General features: G+C 38.2%; 1 protein-coding gene across 1 annotated transcript; it reads right to left on the bottom strand.

Moving 5' to 3' along the window:
• Positions 1–3,962: 3,962 nt before the first annotated feature.
• TFAM (transcription factor A, mitochondrial) lies at positions 3,963–18,460 on the bottom strand. Its single transcript, XM_039225306.1, has 7 exons — positions 17,967–18,460; positions 17,288–17,406; positions 15,345–15,415; positions 14,802–14,951; positions 10,732–10,827; positions 4,791–4,847; positions 3,963–4,318 (listed from the first exon to the last, which is right to left on the bottom strand). Exons 1-7 carry the CDS (start codon positions 18,065–18,067, stop codon positions 4,172–4,174), a joined length of 741 nt encoding a protein of 246 aa, XP_039081237.1. The 5' UTR covers positions 18,068–18,460; the 3' UTR covers positions 3,963–4,171.
• Positions 18,461–19,181: the final 721 nt, after the last annotated feature.

Genomic DNA, 19,181 nt, shown 5'->3' with positions numbered 1-19,181 from the left:
TTTGCACGTATAGGAGGATTAGGAGGAACCTGACGGAGGAACAAGGGGGAGAAGAAGGGGGGAAATGGTGGGGGAAAGGGAGAGAGGCAAACCATGAGAGACTCTTGAATGCTGACAAAAACTGAGGACTGATGGATGTGGGGGGAGAGGGGATGGGCATGGAGGAGGGCAGTCGTGGGGAAGAGCACTGGGTGTTATGTGGAAACTAATTTGACAATAAACTATTTGTAAAAAAAAAATAAAAAAAAATAAAAATGCACATCAAAAAAAAAAAAGGAAGAGAATATTCTTAATGTGAATATTGATAAAATTAAGAGTAATAATGGATACCATCAGTTAATTATATAAAAACTTCCTGCTGTTTTAGCATAACCTGGTGGTGATTTTTAGGTACAGCAAATGTCAGGAAAAAAATCAGTAAAAATTTTCTAGTTACTTTAAATCTACTTAAAGTAATACCCTTTTAATTCACAAATAAAATATATACATTTAGAGCCATTATAAAAACATATGCCTTATCTTGTAAAATGGCATTTCCAAAAAAGGAGTTAGCCAAAAACAATAGCAAAATACACAGTTACAGTAGGCTGAATATGCACACAATATCCTTTCAGTAAATAAATGTTAGAAAGTAAAATAATCACACAGCTCCTTCTCCTGTCATCAAAGTATTTCAGAAACCTAATATTGGTACCCCAACAAACAAAAGTACAAAAATCTCTTTATGACTAACTGCTTAGAACAGCATAAACAGTACTTGCTTTCATTTCTTCAGCATCTTTCCCTCTAGCATTTTCTGTTACCTCCTACAGCAATTACTTTGTTGGGGCAACTTTAAAAAAGTCCAAAAAGCAAGGCTTTTTATGAGTGGCCACTAGTTATTGACCAGTTAGGATCTTATTCTTTATAACAGTAACTCTGTGGGACACCTGGCTTGCTCAGTTGGTTAAGAGTCCAACTTCAATTCAGGTCATGATCTCACCATTTGTGACCTTGAGTCCCTCCTGGGACTTGTCTGCTGTCACCATACAGCCTCATTGGGAGCCTCTGTCCCCTTCTCTCTCTGGCCCCCCCCCCCCCGCTTCTTCTCTCCTCTAAAAATAAAAAAAAATTGTAACAGAAACTGTGTATATTGTTAATCTAGATGCCATTTGTTATATGGCATTCCAGCCTTCAGCATGTACTGAAATTTACTAAGGTATGGAATCAAATATTCTAATATTTAAAGTACTAACAGTAGCATTCTTTTAGAAATGAAGAAAACCCAATAAAATATGGTATTATCATAACGTGGTTCTGCTCTAGCCAGTTTCATGCTTCTTTTTCCAATATGAGGGTGTAACTACTTGAGAACTTACTAGACAGTGAAGTTTCCAATATATTTGGGAAGATATGATCTGAATGTGTTCTGTATAAAATAGCGTACGTAGGTGGTTAAATGCTAAAAGAGCTCAGAAGGTAATTGCAAAGATGTTTTGTACTACATTTATCAGGCAGATGTTTACAAAATTCATTTTTCTATTTCACCCATTCTACAATATTTACTACCAACATGGATTCCTATGTATTCCTTGGGCTCATCTGAAGCACAGAACACGGTAAATTATTTGATGACTTTTTCCATTCTCAAGATGGTACATAATCAGTATCTTTTAAGATGCCAGAGGGAATTAGGGCTTAATTCTTTCCTGGAAACCCTAATGATAAAGACTGATAGACACTAGTAGCGTACCTCCTCTTCTTCCCCAAAATCCTTCTGGCCTCAGAACCACAGTGTATCTATTTTTTTCATGCCATATCTACTTAACTAATGGCACTGTCATGTATTTGTAACCACAGGGGAAAGTTCGAAAACACCCAACTTTGTATTTTTATATATTATTCTTCCTCTTAAGTTCTATTTTTCTCTTTAGTCCCTACCTTTGTCAAGCTTATTATACACAAGTCATCCTTCCATGACCTTTTACTGAATCTGTGAAGAAACAACAAAAATCGTCAGTTTTTCTGGAGATTTAGAAGCTACAATTTTCCTCAATGTTTAGCATAAAACTAAGTGCATATAAATTTTGAGTTATCCTGTTCCTCTGAACTGATGATGAAAGATGAATGATTTTGATCAAAAAGTGATATTTTGAAAACCTTTGCTTGACTCCCCGGAGACGATAAACAAATGCTAAAAGTTGGCAAGATTTTTGTGGTATGTGCTAACTGGAAAGCTCATGAAGCTTTTACCAAGCCATAACAAATAGTTTAAAAGAATCTCATCCCATATGATACGGGCATTTCCTTTTTTTTTAATGTTTTTTATTTATTTCTAGGAGAGAGAGAGAGCGTGAGCAGGGGAGGGTCAGAGAGAGGGAGTCACAGACTGAAACAGGCTCCAGGCTCTGAGCTGGCAGTCAGCACAGAGCCCAACGCGGGGCCTGAACCCACGAACCGCGAGATCATGACCTAAGCGAAAGTCGGACGCTTAACCGACTAAGCCACCCAGGCGCCCCTACAGGCATTTCTTATTATACTGAAACATAATTTGAAACTAAAGAGTACTTTCCTTGCTAACACTGTGGAGCAACTTTGCTTAGCTTTTTCAGTGAGTTGATTTCTTTCCTCTTAAGATAATGGTGTCAAAGATTCTAAAACCAAGACCCTCTAAAAGAGTTTTACACAACTATTACTAACAATTATACGTTGGACACTAGTAGTTACACATAGAACCCTAGTCACACTAGTCTATATTATAGGTCACAGGCTGACAAACTTTCTTTGTAAAGGGAGTATTTTAGGCAGGCTTTGCAGGCTACACAGTCACTGAAATGACTATTCAACACTGTTCCACAAATGCAGCCATAAACCATGAGTAAAAGAATAACTGTGTTCCAATAAAACTTCATTTATGGACACCAGATCTCTTTTAATTTTCATGTTTTGAAAATTTTTTTTTAATCACTTAAAACTGTCAACACAATTCTCAGCCCACAGGTCACGGGGCAAAAAAGGCATTGGGCTGGATTTGGCCCACAGGCCAGAATTGGCTATCCCTTAAATGGGCTTTATATGTTATGCAAAATGTTTAAATTCCAAGTCTTAAAACACTGGAGACTTTTGTTTTTTAGATCTCTCATTTTAAAACTTATACTAGACAAGTTGCCTACTTCCTGAATAAATATACTCACATGAAAAACAGAAAATAATTCAGAATACATATCCCCACTTAAAAAGGAAAACAAGACAGGAAAAATTTTGCAAAATGAATCTTTCATCTTAAAACATAATTAGGAAACATTTAAAATTTTTATTCTATGCAATATAAAACAATATGCATAGATTTGGTACATAATTTTTTGTTTTTTACTTTAGGAAACAAGACAATGAAGAAAAGGTTTATAAATCCCTCTTTCCCTTTCATAAAAAGTCACAACTGAAACCAGCAATTCCTTGCATGTACAACCGTCAATGCTGAATATGCGAATTACACCTAGGGACTGGCATTTACACAGATGAGTTCTGGGTGCTCTTTTAAGTTTGTTTATGTATTTTGAGAGAAAGAGAGTATGAGTGGGGAGGAGCAGAGAGAACAGGTGGGGGGGAGGCAGAGAGAGAAACAGAATCCCAAGCAGGCTCCATACCATCAGAGCAGAGCCAGATGTGGGGCTCAAACTCACGAACTGTAAGACTATGACCTGAGCCAAAACCAAGAGTAGACACAAAACCGACAGAGTCACCCAGGCGCCCCTCTTTTAAAATGCACAATTGTATCATAAAACACCATGACTTCTATAGTTTGGGACACTTTTGAATATGAAACTCCTGCCTCCATAGATACATATAAGGAAACAAGAATACTCTTTCCAGTCATCAAGTATAAAAAAACTTCAGTCTAATTTACCTTTATCAAAGGTAAAATGATTCACTACTGCATTTCATGAATTACTGTGATTCTCAGTAGTTCTCTTAACACAAAATAAATTTCACATGAACTTTTTATCTGTTTGGGTTTTCCAAAGCAAGATACTAATACAAAATGTATTGAACTGGCAGAAGTCCGTAGGCTAAAGAAAAAGGAATTATAAAATGTTCACCAATTTTATCCTTTCTAACTTTCAACAGCATCAGGTATTGAGACCTAGTTGGTTTGTGTCTATCCATTATGAACATAACTCAATCTTCTAGTTTAATACTCTTCAGTGTCAATTTTTGTTTGGTGCTTTACTGTGCGACGTAGAAGATCATTTCGTCCAACTTCAAGCATCTGTTCTTCCCAAGATTTCATTTCATTATAGTAACGAATTTTATCATCATTAGCAAGTTGAATATACACCTGAGAAAAAGTGTAATTGTTAAAATGATTTCTTTTAGAAGAATCTTTACAATTAATTTCTGGAATGCTTCCATATACTCTAGAAATCACCTTACTATTCTACATGCATAAAGGGGGACTGAAGAAGGAATTTTTTTTTGAGATAAAAGATGAGAAAAAGGTTAAGAAATAAAGATAATTATAATTATAATTTCAGGGCTTGGAATGTGGGAAAGGAGCTGAAGCAAGCTGTGACTGTCACTGGATAGAGTGAACACTCTAAGTTATGAGTGACATTATTTTTTATTTGTAGTTAAAAACTACCAAAAGAAAAAAAGCTGAACTGGTCCTAATGATATACAAATAATTTTAAAATACTTTAATTGTGTTATTAGTGACATAAAGTTGTCTTCACATAAGTAAAAGCCTTGCCCTAATATATTCTCTCCAGACATTCTAACTAGACACTTAAGACTAAAACCATACTACTTACTTGCTTTTGAGAACTAGAGAGATTTTTCCAGCTTTCATTTATAGTCTTCAGCTTTACCTGTAAAACACATATGTTTAAGTACCAGATACAGGGACTTCAGTGGTTAAAGAAAGATCTTTTTAAATTATTGATTCTAACAATAAAATCTGATATTGAGAATCACACAGGCAGTCTTATTAATTCTTTATCTTCCTTTTTAATTTTTTAATGTTTATTCTTGAGAGAGAGATAGACGAAGGGGAGTAGAGGAGGGCAGAGAGAAATAAAGACACAGGGGGGCGCCCGGGTGGCTCAGTCGGTTGAGCTTCTGGTTGAGCTTCCGACTTTGGCTCAGGTCATGATCTCGCAGTTCCTGAGTTCCAGCCCTGCGTCTGACTCTGTGTTGACAGCTTGGAGCCTGGAGTCTGCTTTGGATTCTGTGTCTCCCTCTCTCTCTGTCCCTCCCCCACTCATGCTGTCTCTCTCTCCCTCAAAAAGAAATTAACGTTAAATAAGTTTTAATTAAAAAAATTAATTAAAAAAAAATGTACCCACAGAATCTGAAGCAGGCCAAACTGTCAGCACAGGGCCTGAAGCGGGGCTCAAACCCACAAGCCGTGAGATCATGACCTGAGTCAGAGTCTGATATTTAACTGACTGAGCCACCCAGGCGCCCCTTACCTTTCTTTTTAAATAAAAACTATTAGGGGCGCCTGGGTGGCTTAGTTGGTTAAGCGTCCGACTTTCGCTTAGGTCATGATCTCGCGGTTCGTGGGTTCGAGCCCCGNTCTCTCTTTCTCTCTCTCTCTCTCTGTCCCCCCCCCCCCGCTCACGCTGTCTCTCTCTCTCCTAGAAATTAAAAAAAAAAAAAATTAAAAAAAAAAAATTAAATAAAAACTATTAAACTTAAAACATACATAAAATGAATAGGATGAAGAGATTTTCCTTTTTTATTGATATATAATTGACATATAACATTTTAATAGTTTCAGGAGTAAACTTGATTCATTATTTGTATATCCTGTGAAATGATCACCACCATAAGTCTGTCACTAACTAACCTGTCACAATACATAGTTACAAATTTTTGTGTGTGATGAGAGCTTTTAAGATTTACTCCAGGCAACTTTCAAAAGTGCAATATGTTGGGGCGCCTGGGTGGCTTAGTTGGTTAAGCATCCGACTTTCGCTTAGGTCATGATCTCGCGGTTTGTGGGTTCGAGCCCCGTGTCAGGCTCTGTGCTGACTGCCAGCTCGGAGCCTGGAGCCTATTTCGGAGTCTGTATCTCCCTCTCTCTCTGACCGTCCCCTGCTCACGCTGTCTCTCTCTCTCTCTCTCTCTCTCTCTCCTAGAAATAAATAAAAATATTAAAAGTTTTAAAAAGAAAAAAAAAGTGCAATATGTTATTAATATAATCAACACGTTGTTGTTGTTTTTTAGAGAGAGTACATGCACACACATGAGTGGGAGAGGGGGAAGAGGGGAGAAAAAAATCTTAAGCAAGCTCCACGCTCAGTGCAGAGATCTCCTCACAACCATGGGATCATGACCTGAGCCAAAATCAAGAGTAAGATGCTCAGCCAACTGAGCTACCCATGTGCCCCTATAGTCACCATGTTGTACATTATATCCTGAGGACTTATTTATTTAAAATTAGAAGTTGTTACACTTTGACCATTCTTACCCGTTTTGCATCCCAACCCCAACCTCTGGCAACCACCAGTCCATTCTTTGTATTTATGAACTTGGTTATTTTCTTGTTTTCAAGATTCCACATATAAGAGAGAGATATTTGTGTTTCTATCTTGTTTCATTTAGCAGAAAGCTCTCAAGGACCATCTATGTTGTTGCAAATAGCAAAATTTTCATTCTTTTTGATGGCTGAATAATTCATGCACACCAGTTTCTTTATCCATTACCCATCATCCATCAATGGACAGTTGGATAGTTTGCACGTCTTGATCTATTATAAATAATGCCCAATGAAACATGGGGATGCAGATATTTTTTGAGTTAGTGTTTTTGTTTCCTGTGGCTGAATACCCAGAAGTAGAACTGCAGGATCATACAGTAATTCTATTAGTTTTTTCAGGAACCTCCATACCATTTTCTATAGTGAGCTGCAATCTACATTCCCATCAATATATGCACAAGGATTTCCTTTTCTCAGCATCTTTGCCAACACCTGTTATTTTGCTGTCATTTTGATAACAGCCATTCTAACAAGTATTAGGTGATATCTCACTGTGGCTTCGATTTGCATTTGCCTGATCATTACTGATGCTGAAAACCTTTTTATGTACCTGTGAGCCATCTGTATGTCTTCTTTGGAAAAATGTTTACTCAAATCCTCTCCCATGTTTTAAATCAGATTTTTTTTTTTTGAGTTGTACAAGTTCTTTATATATTTTAGATATTAACTCCTTATTAGATATATGATTATCAAATCTTTCCCCCCATTCAGTAGGTTGCTTTTTCTCTGTTAATGGTTTCCTTTGCTGTGCAGATGTATCTTTTTTGATTAGCAGTATTAATATTCAAGTATAAATCTATATTCCTATGACAGACTAACTTCAAAGACAAGTGTTTAATTTTTTCCCTGTATCTTAATGTTTTATTCTAAAATTTGTTTCAAAGTATTTAGGCATACTCATAGGAACAATACAACACCGGTCCTTAATTCTACTTGGCTGAACTTAATTATATGACTGGAAAAAGTCATTATTACCTCTCTGAGGCTTGATTCTTCATTTATAAAATTAAAGGATGCAGGAAACCCAAAGGATGGAGGAAAGTTGGGGAGGAGAGTCAGCACACTTCACACAGTATGTGCTACTGCTCCCAGAAAGCAGAGACTAAGGCAATCAATAAATGGGTGGGTGGAGATGAGGGGCAGAGGGTGAGACAGAGGGGTAGGAGAAGGCAAGTGTGAAGGAGGGAGGGAAATGGTCTGAAAAGTATCTATTTAAAGCTAAGGAGAATTTATCAGTGATTTTAAGGAAGAGCAGAGTAAGAATAATGAACTTTACTGTTCTGACCAGAACTCTAAATTTTTTTCCTATCAACAAAGGTTCAGATAGTATCTGAGACTACATAACCATCATGTTTTGAACATTTTAAAACTTACCTTTATAAACACATCTAATATATTCAGGGACATTCTCACTAAATAATTGCTCTCTTAGCTCTGGAATGAAGTGCTTCAATCTTTCATAACTAAGCTTTTTGCTTATATTTAATCCATAAAATTTTGTATTCACTGAGTTCAACAATAATTTATGAAGTTACATGCATAAAACAATCTGATCTTTCACCTTAAAAAACTCATTAAAGAAATTAAAGAGATGAAAAGATGTTTAGTTTTGCTCCTTCCTAAAACCCATTAAACAAGCCCTTCCACCATGTGAGGACACAGTGAGATGGCACCAGCTATGAACCAAGCTAGCAGGCAACCATGATGGTGCTTTGATCTTGGACTTCCCGGCCTCCAGAACTGCGAACGATAAATCTCTGTTATTTGTTTTTTAAAAGTAAATGAATAAGTAACATTTTTTAGGCATAAACCCACATGGACAAAGACAAGAGGAAAGGGCAAGATCAACACAAAATTTTAGCAGCTAAAAGGCAGGTGGGGAAATGGTAACTGACTTACCTAACCAAGAAGATGGATTCCCAAGCTGGCATTGGGGAAAGCCATAAAGCTAATTGATTTACAATGCAGAATTCCCAAGTAGCTCAGGAATTGGCAGCATCAGATAGGTAGAAAACAGTGGTGAAAGCTGGGCTTAAAACAAGAGGACTGACTGAAATTCTCTTAAAAAATAGATTAAATTCCCACCATGGGCAGATTCTAGGATTCATCCCCTCAAAAGGGTAGAACAGAGCTATTCTGTAGATACCAGCTACAGCTGGGGCTAGTGGTACCATACCAAAAACAAGGAGATTAAGTAAAAAGGTATGTATACAGAAACCCAGAAAGAGAAGCAAAAAAGGTTAAGAGAAAAATACAGAAAACGTAAGAATGAGAGGACCAGCTCAGAAGACACAGAAACAAGTAACAGTTCTTAAAGAGAACAGAGGGGGGAAAAAAGAAGGGAAGGAGAAGAAAAAAGAAACCAGATCACATTCAAAGGGCCAACAATCAAAACAGCTTTATACCTTCTCAAAAGCAGTACCAAGAGAAAGAAGCAGTATTTTTAAAGTTCTGAAAGAACATAATCTCTGCCCTAGAATTCTATGCCCAAACTATCAAACAATATAAGGTTAGAGATTATTTTCAGACATGCAAAAATTCAAAAAATTGATCTTCCATGTACTCTCACTGGAGAGATGCTGCAAAGAATCAGTAAACCAAGAAAGACAACAGGTGAAACAAAAGCACCACAAAGATGAATGTCAGCTGCACACTAGCAATAAAAGGATACAACCAGAGTGGAACAAAACAGGTTCCTAATTGAAACTGACAGAACAGCTAATGCATCTAAATGCATTGAAACCTCGTGAATTTTTAAGAGTTTGGGGCTAAATTACTAATACATAAAAAACTAAGAAAACAAAAGCATAAGACATACTGAACTTCAGTGAAAGTAAGTTTTGCAATAAAGAAAAAATAATCATAGCAAATGGCACATAATCATAGTAACATACTCAATACTTCCCTAGCCAAAATTATGGTAAGTATACTGGAACAGTGGGATGAGAAAGTAATAAATGTTCATCTTACATAATGGAAGATAATGCCTAAAATATAGGTAATGCTGAAAATTAAAAAAAAAAAATCAAAAAGTAACAATATAAGGATGTTTTCAGAGATATGAAAATAAACAGCACAAGAATGAGCTAATAGTAGAAGGTATTCACTTATATGACAGGGCTCTGAAAACTATTATCTTTCATAACAAGTCTTATTTTGATTATTTTAACTATAAGGATATATATCCAATATTTTCTAAATGAATAAAAATTATAGTTACATTAATTTTAATTTCCTGGAATAGGGTCGCTGAGCCATTAAGCTTTCTAGGTGATTCCAAGATGAAGTTGAAATAAGAACCACTGAATTTAGGAGCATTCTCTAGCATATAACCTTCTCATACTGATAAGAAAACTAAATCCAATGTCATTTAGTGACTGAGCAAATTCCAACTAAAAAAATAAACATATATTTTAGTAATGTAAGGCCATAGAAACTGAATTTTAAAATCCCAAGGACTAAATAAATGAAACTACACAGCCAGGGAAGACATGTCACAAATAAACATTATTTAATCAAATGTTAAACAGGACTTATGAAATGAACTACAGATCCAAATAACCCAAAATGTGGCAGAGTGGCAAAAAACTTCAAGTCAGATTGGCAAGAGTCAGAGATCTGAACATATGCTTTCTTACCATATCATGTTATAAAAGGAAAAATACAATTGCCAATTTGGAGCTTCTAAGAAGGAAATAAAGGAAAGAATAAGCCACAGCAGGAATGGCAAGCTTCTTTTTTCCTCTGACATACTCATATGATGATCCTCGTGTGTATAATACAGTCTCATGAGCATAACCAAAATTTTATTAAAGGATATAATATGAAGCAAGGTTATACTCAAATCCCAGTATAAAGTATTATAATCCCCCTCATTCTTTCCCAGTGATTGTAAACAGTCCCAGGATTGCCTGATAAAAGTCTCCAGAACTTCAACACCCCTATAAATTTGAAAATATTATTATTTTAAATTTTAGAAAGCTGACAATATATATATTGGCTGCTAAGTACTCAAATTAATTGTATGTGGGAAGAAAAAGGGTTTTCGTTTAAAAGATATGAGGGCCTCATTTGTATAAAGTACTTATTTATAATAATTTACTGTACCTTTCTTTACCTCCCTAACATATGCCACTCCTACAATTTTCTGTCTAAATATTTCAAAAATCAAAACAAAAATTTTAAAAATGAATCTTGTTCTGTTTTACCTGTGATGTACCATCCTTATATTCCTGGAACCTTTCAGCTATAAAAATGTTGTAAGCTGAGCGAGGTCTTTTCGGTTTTCCAAGCATTGTTAACTCCTGAGTAAAAAACGGAACAGTTAGATATAGTTCTAACTTCTGTAAGACCTAACTTTATGTACAGGAAGCTCCTAGACATAAACGTTATGATTCTTTGTATATACAAAGTGACTATTCACTCTTGGGATCAAAATTATTTTTGTGATAGCACTAAATTTTGAAAATTATAAAAGGTTTTATGAGTTATTTTCCATATAAAAACTTTTCCTTCACATATTATTTTCATGATCTCCATGAAGTGAATAACTGAGCACCTATGTACAAAATCTGTTTTAAAGGTTAAAATAATTTCAGTGTCACCCTTCCAGGAACTACCGTCTCCCAGTCACTATATGCCTCTACCACAGCTCACAAACACTGGAGTAGCTGTTAATAATCTCTCCTTTCATTTCCTTCCCTGATGTCAACTTTTAAATTTCAACAGATGTGTTAAATTCAATTCTTTTTTAACTAAGTACCAAAGGGCAGAGGAGGCAAGAAATAGTAAAGCATACATATAACCCTTGCTGTTTAAATCAGTTTAGTTTCAAGGGGCGCCTGGGTGGCTCAGTCAGTTATGTGTCTGACTTTGGCCCAGTCGTGATCTCACAGCTCTTGAGTTCAGACTCTATGCTGACAGCTCAGAGCCTAGAGATGGCTTCAGATTCTGTGTCTCCCTCTCTCATTCTTCCCCTCCCCCGCTCACACTCTCTCTAACATAAATGAAAAACTTCAAAAAATGTTTTTAATCAGCTTAGTTTCTGAGTTTCAGAGAATAAGGTATACTGCATGATTCTATTTTGTTTCTCAATTTGGATAGCAGTACTTGTAGTTTATAAATTATGTGGCTTTTAATGGCAATTTGGTTAAATTCAATAACCAACACAATTTTTTTAATATATTTTTTTATTTATTTCTAGGAGAGAGAGAGAGACAGCGTGAGAGGGGAGGGCCAGAGAGAGAGGGAGTCACAGACTGAAACAGGCTCCAGGCTCTGAGCTGGCAGTCAGCACAGAGCCCGACGCGGGGCTCGAACCCACGAACCTCGAGATCATGACCTAAGCGAAAGTCGGAAGCTTAACCGACTAAGCCACCCAGGCACCCCCCAACCCAATTTTTATTCATAAGTGAAAGGAAAGCCCCTGTAATTTACCTCATTCTTCCTAAACTTCTTAGTCACAGAACCACTATAAAACTACTGTAGACTGCAGGTACTTCATAACTATTTCCCCTTTTATTTCTAGAGCTTGGAATTTATCATTCTTCCTAACAATAAGTGTAAAGCTGAACAGACTGAAAAATCAACAACCCTTCTTGGATCCCTCAGGGTGAAGAGGAAACACACTGCCCTGGACTGGAGAGACATACAGATGAATACAAGGAGTCGAAGCAGCACCTCCTGGAACCAGTGCTGGTACCAAAACCTCTACTGTAATTAATGAAGTACTGGATGTTCTGGCTTCAGGGGAAGCCAGTCACAAGAGTGTCCTCACAGGGCACCTGGGTGGCTCAGCTGGTTAAGGATCTGACTTGATTTCAACACAGGTCATGATCTCATGGTTAGTGAGCCCGGCATTGGGCTCCACGACGACAGTATGGGATTCTCTCTCTCCTGCTCTCTCTCTGCCTCTCCCCTACTCTCTTGGTCTCTCAAAATAAATAAACAAATTTAAATTGGAAAAGAAAAAGAAAAAGAGAATTCTCACATTATGATTTACCTCTAGGAGCTAGACCAGATTTCCATAATTAATACCAGGAAAAATATTTCCCCTGCTTCTGTGAGGGGGAGAGGAAAAGAAACTATTATGAAACACCTGAGCACTTAACTATTAACAAGGCCTGTCTTCAAGGGAAACTAGTTAACCAGAGCCTAACTGACCTGTGTGAAGGGGAACACCCAACTCCTGCACACTCTAGCCATTCTGCCCCACACCTAATGGGGAGGGGGAGTGTGGAGGAGCGAACTGAGAAACTCTTATAAAGTTCACAGACCACTGGCATAGGCTCACTAAAAGATCGGGACCTAATTACAGGACTACAGAATGTGTTTCTTGCCCCACCTCACCACCACATTGCTAAGGCCTATTTACAGCAGTTCCTTTTACTCAGTAAATTATGTCCATCAATCAAGGAAAAACTTCCAAGGCATACTAAAAGGCAAAAAACATAATTTGAAGAAATAAAGCAAGCATCAGAACCAGCTTTGGGAGGGATGTTGAAATTATCAGACTGGAAATTTAAAACAACTAGATTAGTATACCAAGGGCTCTAGACTTCATGTAAGAACAGATTGGCAAAATAAAACACAGAGATGGAAATCCCAAGAACAAACAAAAATAAAACAAAAAACAAAAAACATTAGAGATAAAAAATGCTGTAACTGGGGTGCCTGGGTGGCTCAGTCAGTTAAGTATCTCTTTTTTTTTAATGTTTTATTTATTTTTGAGAGAGAGATAGAGACAGCATGAGCAGGGATGGGTCAGAGAGAGAGGGAGACACAGAATCTGAAGCAGGCTCTAGGCTCCGAGCTGTCAGCACAGAGCTCGATGCGGGGCTCGAACCCACGAACCGTGAGATCATGACCTGAGCCGAAGTCGGACGCTTAACCAAGTGAGCCACCCAGGTGCTCCAGTTAAGTATCTAACTCTTAATCTCAGTTCAGGAGATTGGGCTCCAAGCTGGGTGTGGCGCCTACTTAAAAAAAAAAAAAAAAACACAAAACAAAACAGAGAGGGAGGGGGAGAGAGAGAGAGAGAGACACAAAAATGTTTTAAAGGAAACAAAGGTCTTTGACGGGTTTATTAGTAGATTGGAGATGGCTGAAGAATCACAGGACTAAAGGATGTACTAATAGAATCCTCAAAAATCCAAAAGTAAAGAGATCAAAGGCTAAAAAATAAACCAAAAACTGAAGACTACCCAAGGACTACAGGACAACTCAGAATAGGTGTAACAAACATAAAATGGGAATACTAGGAGGAGAAAGAGAAAGGAACAAAAGAAATGTATGAAAGGGAAATCTCATATTACTGCCCAATCCTCATTTCTGGTCCTCTCCACTCTTACATTGAATGGGTACATTAAAAAGGAAGAGAGACTAAGAGGGAGAACAAACTTCAGTATTCACCCATCCAAATACTATCCCTATGCAGACATTGTATTTCTATTATTTTTTCTAGCTCCCTTTTAGTAACTGGATCAGAAGACTAGATTACCATGTAGGTTACTGACTTAAAATGGGTGAATCCTGAACTCTGGTGCTAGGAGAGCCTGATCAACATTAGGGTCAGGGAGACATATGTTGGCATTTCACATTAAAGTCTCAAATCTACTTTTTCAAAGAAATAGTTTCAATTCTGATGACCATTTTCTACAGTATATGTACTGGACCAGCAAGCTAACCATCTCATACCTAATACTGTTCCTATAGAAAAATGTAGTCTTTCAAGCAATAATGCTGGATTAATAAACTGGAAACTACAAATTTTGAACCATGTGGGGTGTTTAATGAGGAAAAATAGAATTTCATCCTATAGGACTTCCTATTTGACTAGATATGATAAGGCACTTTTCCCTGAGGTGTTAATGAATTCAGTCTATTTAGCAACATCCAGAATCAAACTCACCATTACCTATCAAACAATTCAAGCCAGCAGGTTACCCTAGACAAGACATAGAAGCAAAGACTCTTGCATTCCTGGTTTGGCTCTTTCATAACTCTGTTCCTACAGCTTTCATTCTAGTCCTAACTACATATCTTAAATTTGGATACATTCAAAAGTAGTAACAAGAGTTTCCAAGACAGACTCAACGCACAGTAGTTCTAGTGGCAGGAAAGAGCTATCCCCTTTTGTTTTTTTTTTTTTAACTGGAGTACTCCTGATGACATTCTACCATTTAGCCACATATTTCAAAATAAGAAAAACTCCCAATATTCATAGTTACATAAATTTCAGTTCTTTGCCAAAGTAAAAGAATATTTCATTGATACTTACTCTCTTTTTTATTAATGCTTTCTTTTTTAAACGTTTTTGCTGAATTTCTTTTTCCAAAGATACAATCTGACTTGGAGTTAACTGTTCTTGAATTCTGTTTATCTCTTCTTTGTATGCCTGCCAGTCTGCCCTGTAAGCATCTTCATATATCTATGAATAAAAAACCCAAATATAAAGTCAATAAATTACTGCTGATAAACATAGCACACCTGCCAGGGAAAGACCAGTGCATGACTTCAGATAGACTGAATCATTTTTCCAGTGAAAAATGTGCCCTGGAATCACATGTACATGGATTAAAAACATGTATTTTTCATACACATGCTAACCAAGGTGAGAGTCTAATAAGTAGTCTTCAATTTCAGATGCTGCCAACCCTCTGTTGCCACTCCCATACATCCATTTTCTAATCATTATGAATCAGAAAGTATGAAGCTCCTTTATAGATAACAGATATTTTTTAAAAAAATTTTTTTGAATCATCTAGTCCCTTAAAGGACTGCAAAATAACTGGTCAGCAATACTGAAAAACAATATGCTTACTTTTTTCTCTGAATCAGGAAGTTCCCTCCATAGTTGGGCAATTTTTCTAATTAGTTCTGAATTTTTCGCATCTATAGATTGGGATAAAATGAAAAAAAGTCACAATTTTATGTCTCAGGATTAATTTCTAAAGACTTCTAGGAAGTCTAGCATTATCTCTAAGTTTTATTACAGACACCTCTATACCACATATAATTTATACAATGATTTAGTTTTTCTTTAATTTCATACTTTATCCAGTATTGTTAAAGCCTGTTACCTAATAATTAAGAAATATGTCACATTGGGGCGCCTGGGCGGCCTAGTCGGTTAAGCGTCCGACTTTCACTTAGGTCATGATCTCGTGGTTCATGGGTTCGAGCCCCGCGTCGGGCTCTGTGCTGACTGCCAGCTCAGAGCCTGGAGCCTGTTTCAGTCTGTGACTCCCTCTCTCTCTGACCCTCCCCTGCTCACGCTGTCTCTCTCTCTCTCTCCTAGAAATAAAAAATAAAATAAAAAAAAAAAAGAAATATGTCACATAGCCCCCAAAAATTATTAGTTTAAGAAGTTGGGTAATCAATGTCTTCAAGCTTTTTTACTTCATATTTAAAACAAAAATTTTTTCCCATCTTTCAGGAATTATTAAGTTCATAAAACTTGACTAAAAAATAAAATATAGTCTTGATTCATGTAACACCACCTTGTATTTTAGTTACAGAAACACTACTTGCAACAAGCTATTCTAAAATCAATTCATTATTCCCCATTTCCTTCCTCATCTTAACTGGAATGACATTTTAACAAACCACTCACTTAGTTTGAACTACCACATTTTAAAATATGTGAGTACTTCTTTTTTAAAAAAATTTTTTAATTGTTTATTTAGTTTTGAGACAGAGAGAGACACAGCACAAGTGGGGGAAGGGCAGAGAGAGGAGACACAGAATCTGAAACAGGCTCCAGGCTCTGAGCTGTCAGCACAGGGCCCCACCTGGGGCTCAAACCACGAACCGTGAGATCATTACCTGAGCTGAAGTTGGATGCTCAACCAACTGAGCCACCCAGGCGCCCCTGTGAGTACTTCTTAAACATGTCTCTTAAACCAATTCTTTATAATGTAGGAATTTTCATTTGGTTTTCACAAGTACTCTGTGAAAGGGCTTTAGAAGTCATAAAGTTGACTGTTCTTAATTTAGTTATTATCTTTACAGTACTATAACCACAAATGAAGGGCCACAGCCTTTCTAGGAAGTCAACAAATATCCTACCTGGAAATCTTTTTTTTTTTTTTTTCAGGAATTCAACCAATTTCTAGTGAAAAGGCTCTTGAAATTAGCAATTTGTATAGAACTTTACAGTTTACAGAACACATCCACATAAGTTATTATTTCATTGTAACTTCATTAACAATTCCCTGAAGCAGGAGCTAAGCAAATGATAAAACGATTCATCAATGGTGCTCCAGGCCAATGGCACAACTAATCCCCAAAATTCAGTTTTTTCCTCTTCTTCCCTGGGTGTTTCCCACTCCACATTCTATTTTTAAAATACTTTTCATTAAAGGAGTAAGTCAGGAGGATAAATTCAATGGTATTGTAATAGTCTTGAATGGTGACTGATGGTAGCTACCTACACTTGTGGTCAGCATAGTATAAAGTATACAGTTGTCCAATCACCATTATGTTGTACACCTGAAACTAACGTTAACACTGTGTCAACTATACCTCAATAAAATATACATAGTAATAAAAATAAGTTAAATAGCAATAATTTTCATTAGCTCAATTATCTATAAGGAATTTCTACCTGGTAAAAAATATGTCATATTTTACAAACCACCAAACATAAGGGTTATGTTTCCGTAGTCACTGGATGCTTTTAAAGTGCAAATCAAGTCTGAAGTAAAACTGCTTAGTGGCCTCTTTACTACATCAGAAAACAGTAAATGCTCCAACACTCCTTACCTGGGTTCTGAGCTTTAAATATGGGTAGCTGTTCTTTAGAAAATCGAACGTATGAAGTCAGAGGCTTCTTTGGATAACTATTCACGGTGGATGAAAAACATCTCGGTACATATGCAAAACTACGTATAAAGAAAATAACCAATATCAAGTATTTAAGTGCCAATATTCACTTTTATATGAACACAGATCCCCAAAAAAGATGTCATCAAGATGCTATCTGCGACACGATGTTAGTGACTTTTAAAACCCTGTCTGAACCAGAAAGAAGACCTGTAAAACTGGTCTCAAAGTTCTATCTGTGCCTCTTAGGAAGGCAGAGTGGAGGAAAGCATCTGTACTTCGGATCCTGGGCCCTGTCTCCTCAACGCCTATACTGACGGCGGGAGACTCCTGGCGCAGTGGACTGAACGAGCGCAACGAGGCTGGACAGCGCGGAGCAGCGTGGAGGAGCAGAAAGGTGGCAGGTGGCCGGAAAGTAAGACTATACCCGGAAAGTAAGACTACTGGAGTAAGGCCTGGTCTCAAAGCCACCAGCCCTGCGCAAAGTCGAGGTCTGATTCAAAGGTCCATGATGGCCCGGACCACCTCGGAGGGACAGAAAAGTGTACAGAAACGTCTACACTGCAACCCCAGACGGCCTGAGCCGTGCACCTCCTTAAGTGCAGGCGAGAGGTCCTACCTGAAGGGAGAGCGCAGTCGACTTCCACAGCCCGCGCAAAGGTCCGCCCCGGACTTTCCCAGGGCACTCAGCACGCTCCACACACCCCGGAAAAGCGCCATTGCACCAACTTACAAGGCAGCAACCAGGCGCCAAATCTCCTAAAGCCCCGCGGCGCAACAGAACAACTCCAACAATGACGACTAGGACCCGTCGGCAACCCTCTGCAGATTACTCTCATGCCCGCCACTAGCAAAGCACTATGGGAAATCAGCAAACATCCGGTCGGTAGCAGGGAACAGGGCAAGGCAAAAGTCACGCCGGCGCAGTAGTGGCTTCCCGGTGGGAGGGGCTGCAAAGGAGGAGGGCTCGGGGGCGGAGAAGGGAAACCGCAGCCGGGCTCGCCTGCGGAGGGCCCTGGCCTCGAGGAGGCGCCCCTGAGCCGTTTCTGCCCCCGGCCCTCCCCTCCGCATTCGATTTCTCCGCCGGGCCAGCAGGCTGATGGAGGCACTGTGGCCACCTCACCGCGATAGGGTAGTGCTGGCTGACGTCCGCCTGTGACGACCGAAAGGGCCAGTACGTAACAAACAGTTTTACCGCGAGGATGCGGCATAGGTGTGCCGCCTGCGCTGCCGCGAGGTCAGGCTGGCGTGTGCTGCGCGACCTCAAAGCCTCTCAGTTAAGGCCGCGTCAGGAGCTCGGTGTCCAAAACACTGCTGGGGCGGGGGAAGTGGGGAGTGCTTTCAAATCTAAAAATGCAGACTTCCTGGACTTGCCTCAGTGCCTGCTTCAGTATATCCGTGTGATCCTCGCGGTTAATAAGTTCTAATGCCAGTGGCCATGGGACCTCATTTAAAGCAATTCTGAAGTAGACCCTCGTCCCTTCCACTGCAACTATCCCAGACCCAGTCTTCAAGCCTGACATCCAACCTTGCTTAATTTATAGGGAGGAAACTTTGGCTGATTAGTTGTGCAGAGACCTACTCCCATTATTAACGTTAAAGTCTTGATCCGGAAGTGTAGTGTTCCTTTTCTAAGACTCAGTTTCCCCATTGCAGATGAGATGTTAGCCAGATTAGTTCTCCCAAAGTCCTGAGAAAGTGTGACAAATACCCCTTGAGATATTGATTGATACGATGTATAAACCATACTCTGTGTGGGCAGTGCCATGAAAAAGATGGGAAAACCTAAACTAAAGGTATCTAAGGAGATGTTTTTACATTCCAATTATTTCCT

This window comes from Hyaena hyaena, unplaced genomic scaffold, assembly GCF_003009895.1.
Source record: "Hyaena hyaena isolate Hyena2069 unplaced genomic scaffold, ASM300989v1 scaffold_2019, whole genome shotgun sequence".
NCBI classification, from domain to species: Eukaryota; Metazoa; Chordata; class Mammalia; order Carnivora; family Hyaenidae; genus Hyaena; species Hyaena hyaena.
The sequence above is the reverse complement of the archived record's forward strand: the minus strand, read 5'-3'. Positions and strand labels throughout refer to the sequence as shown.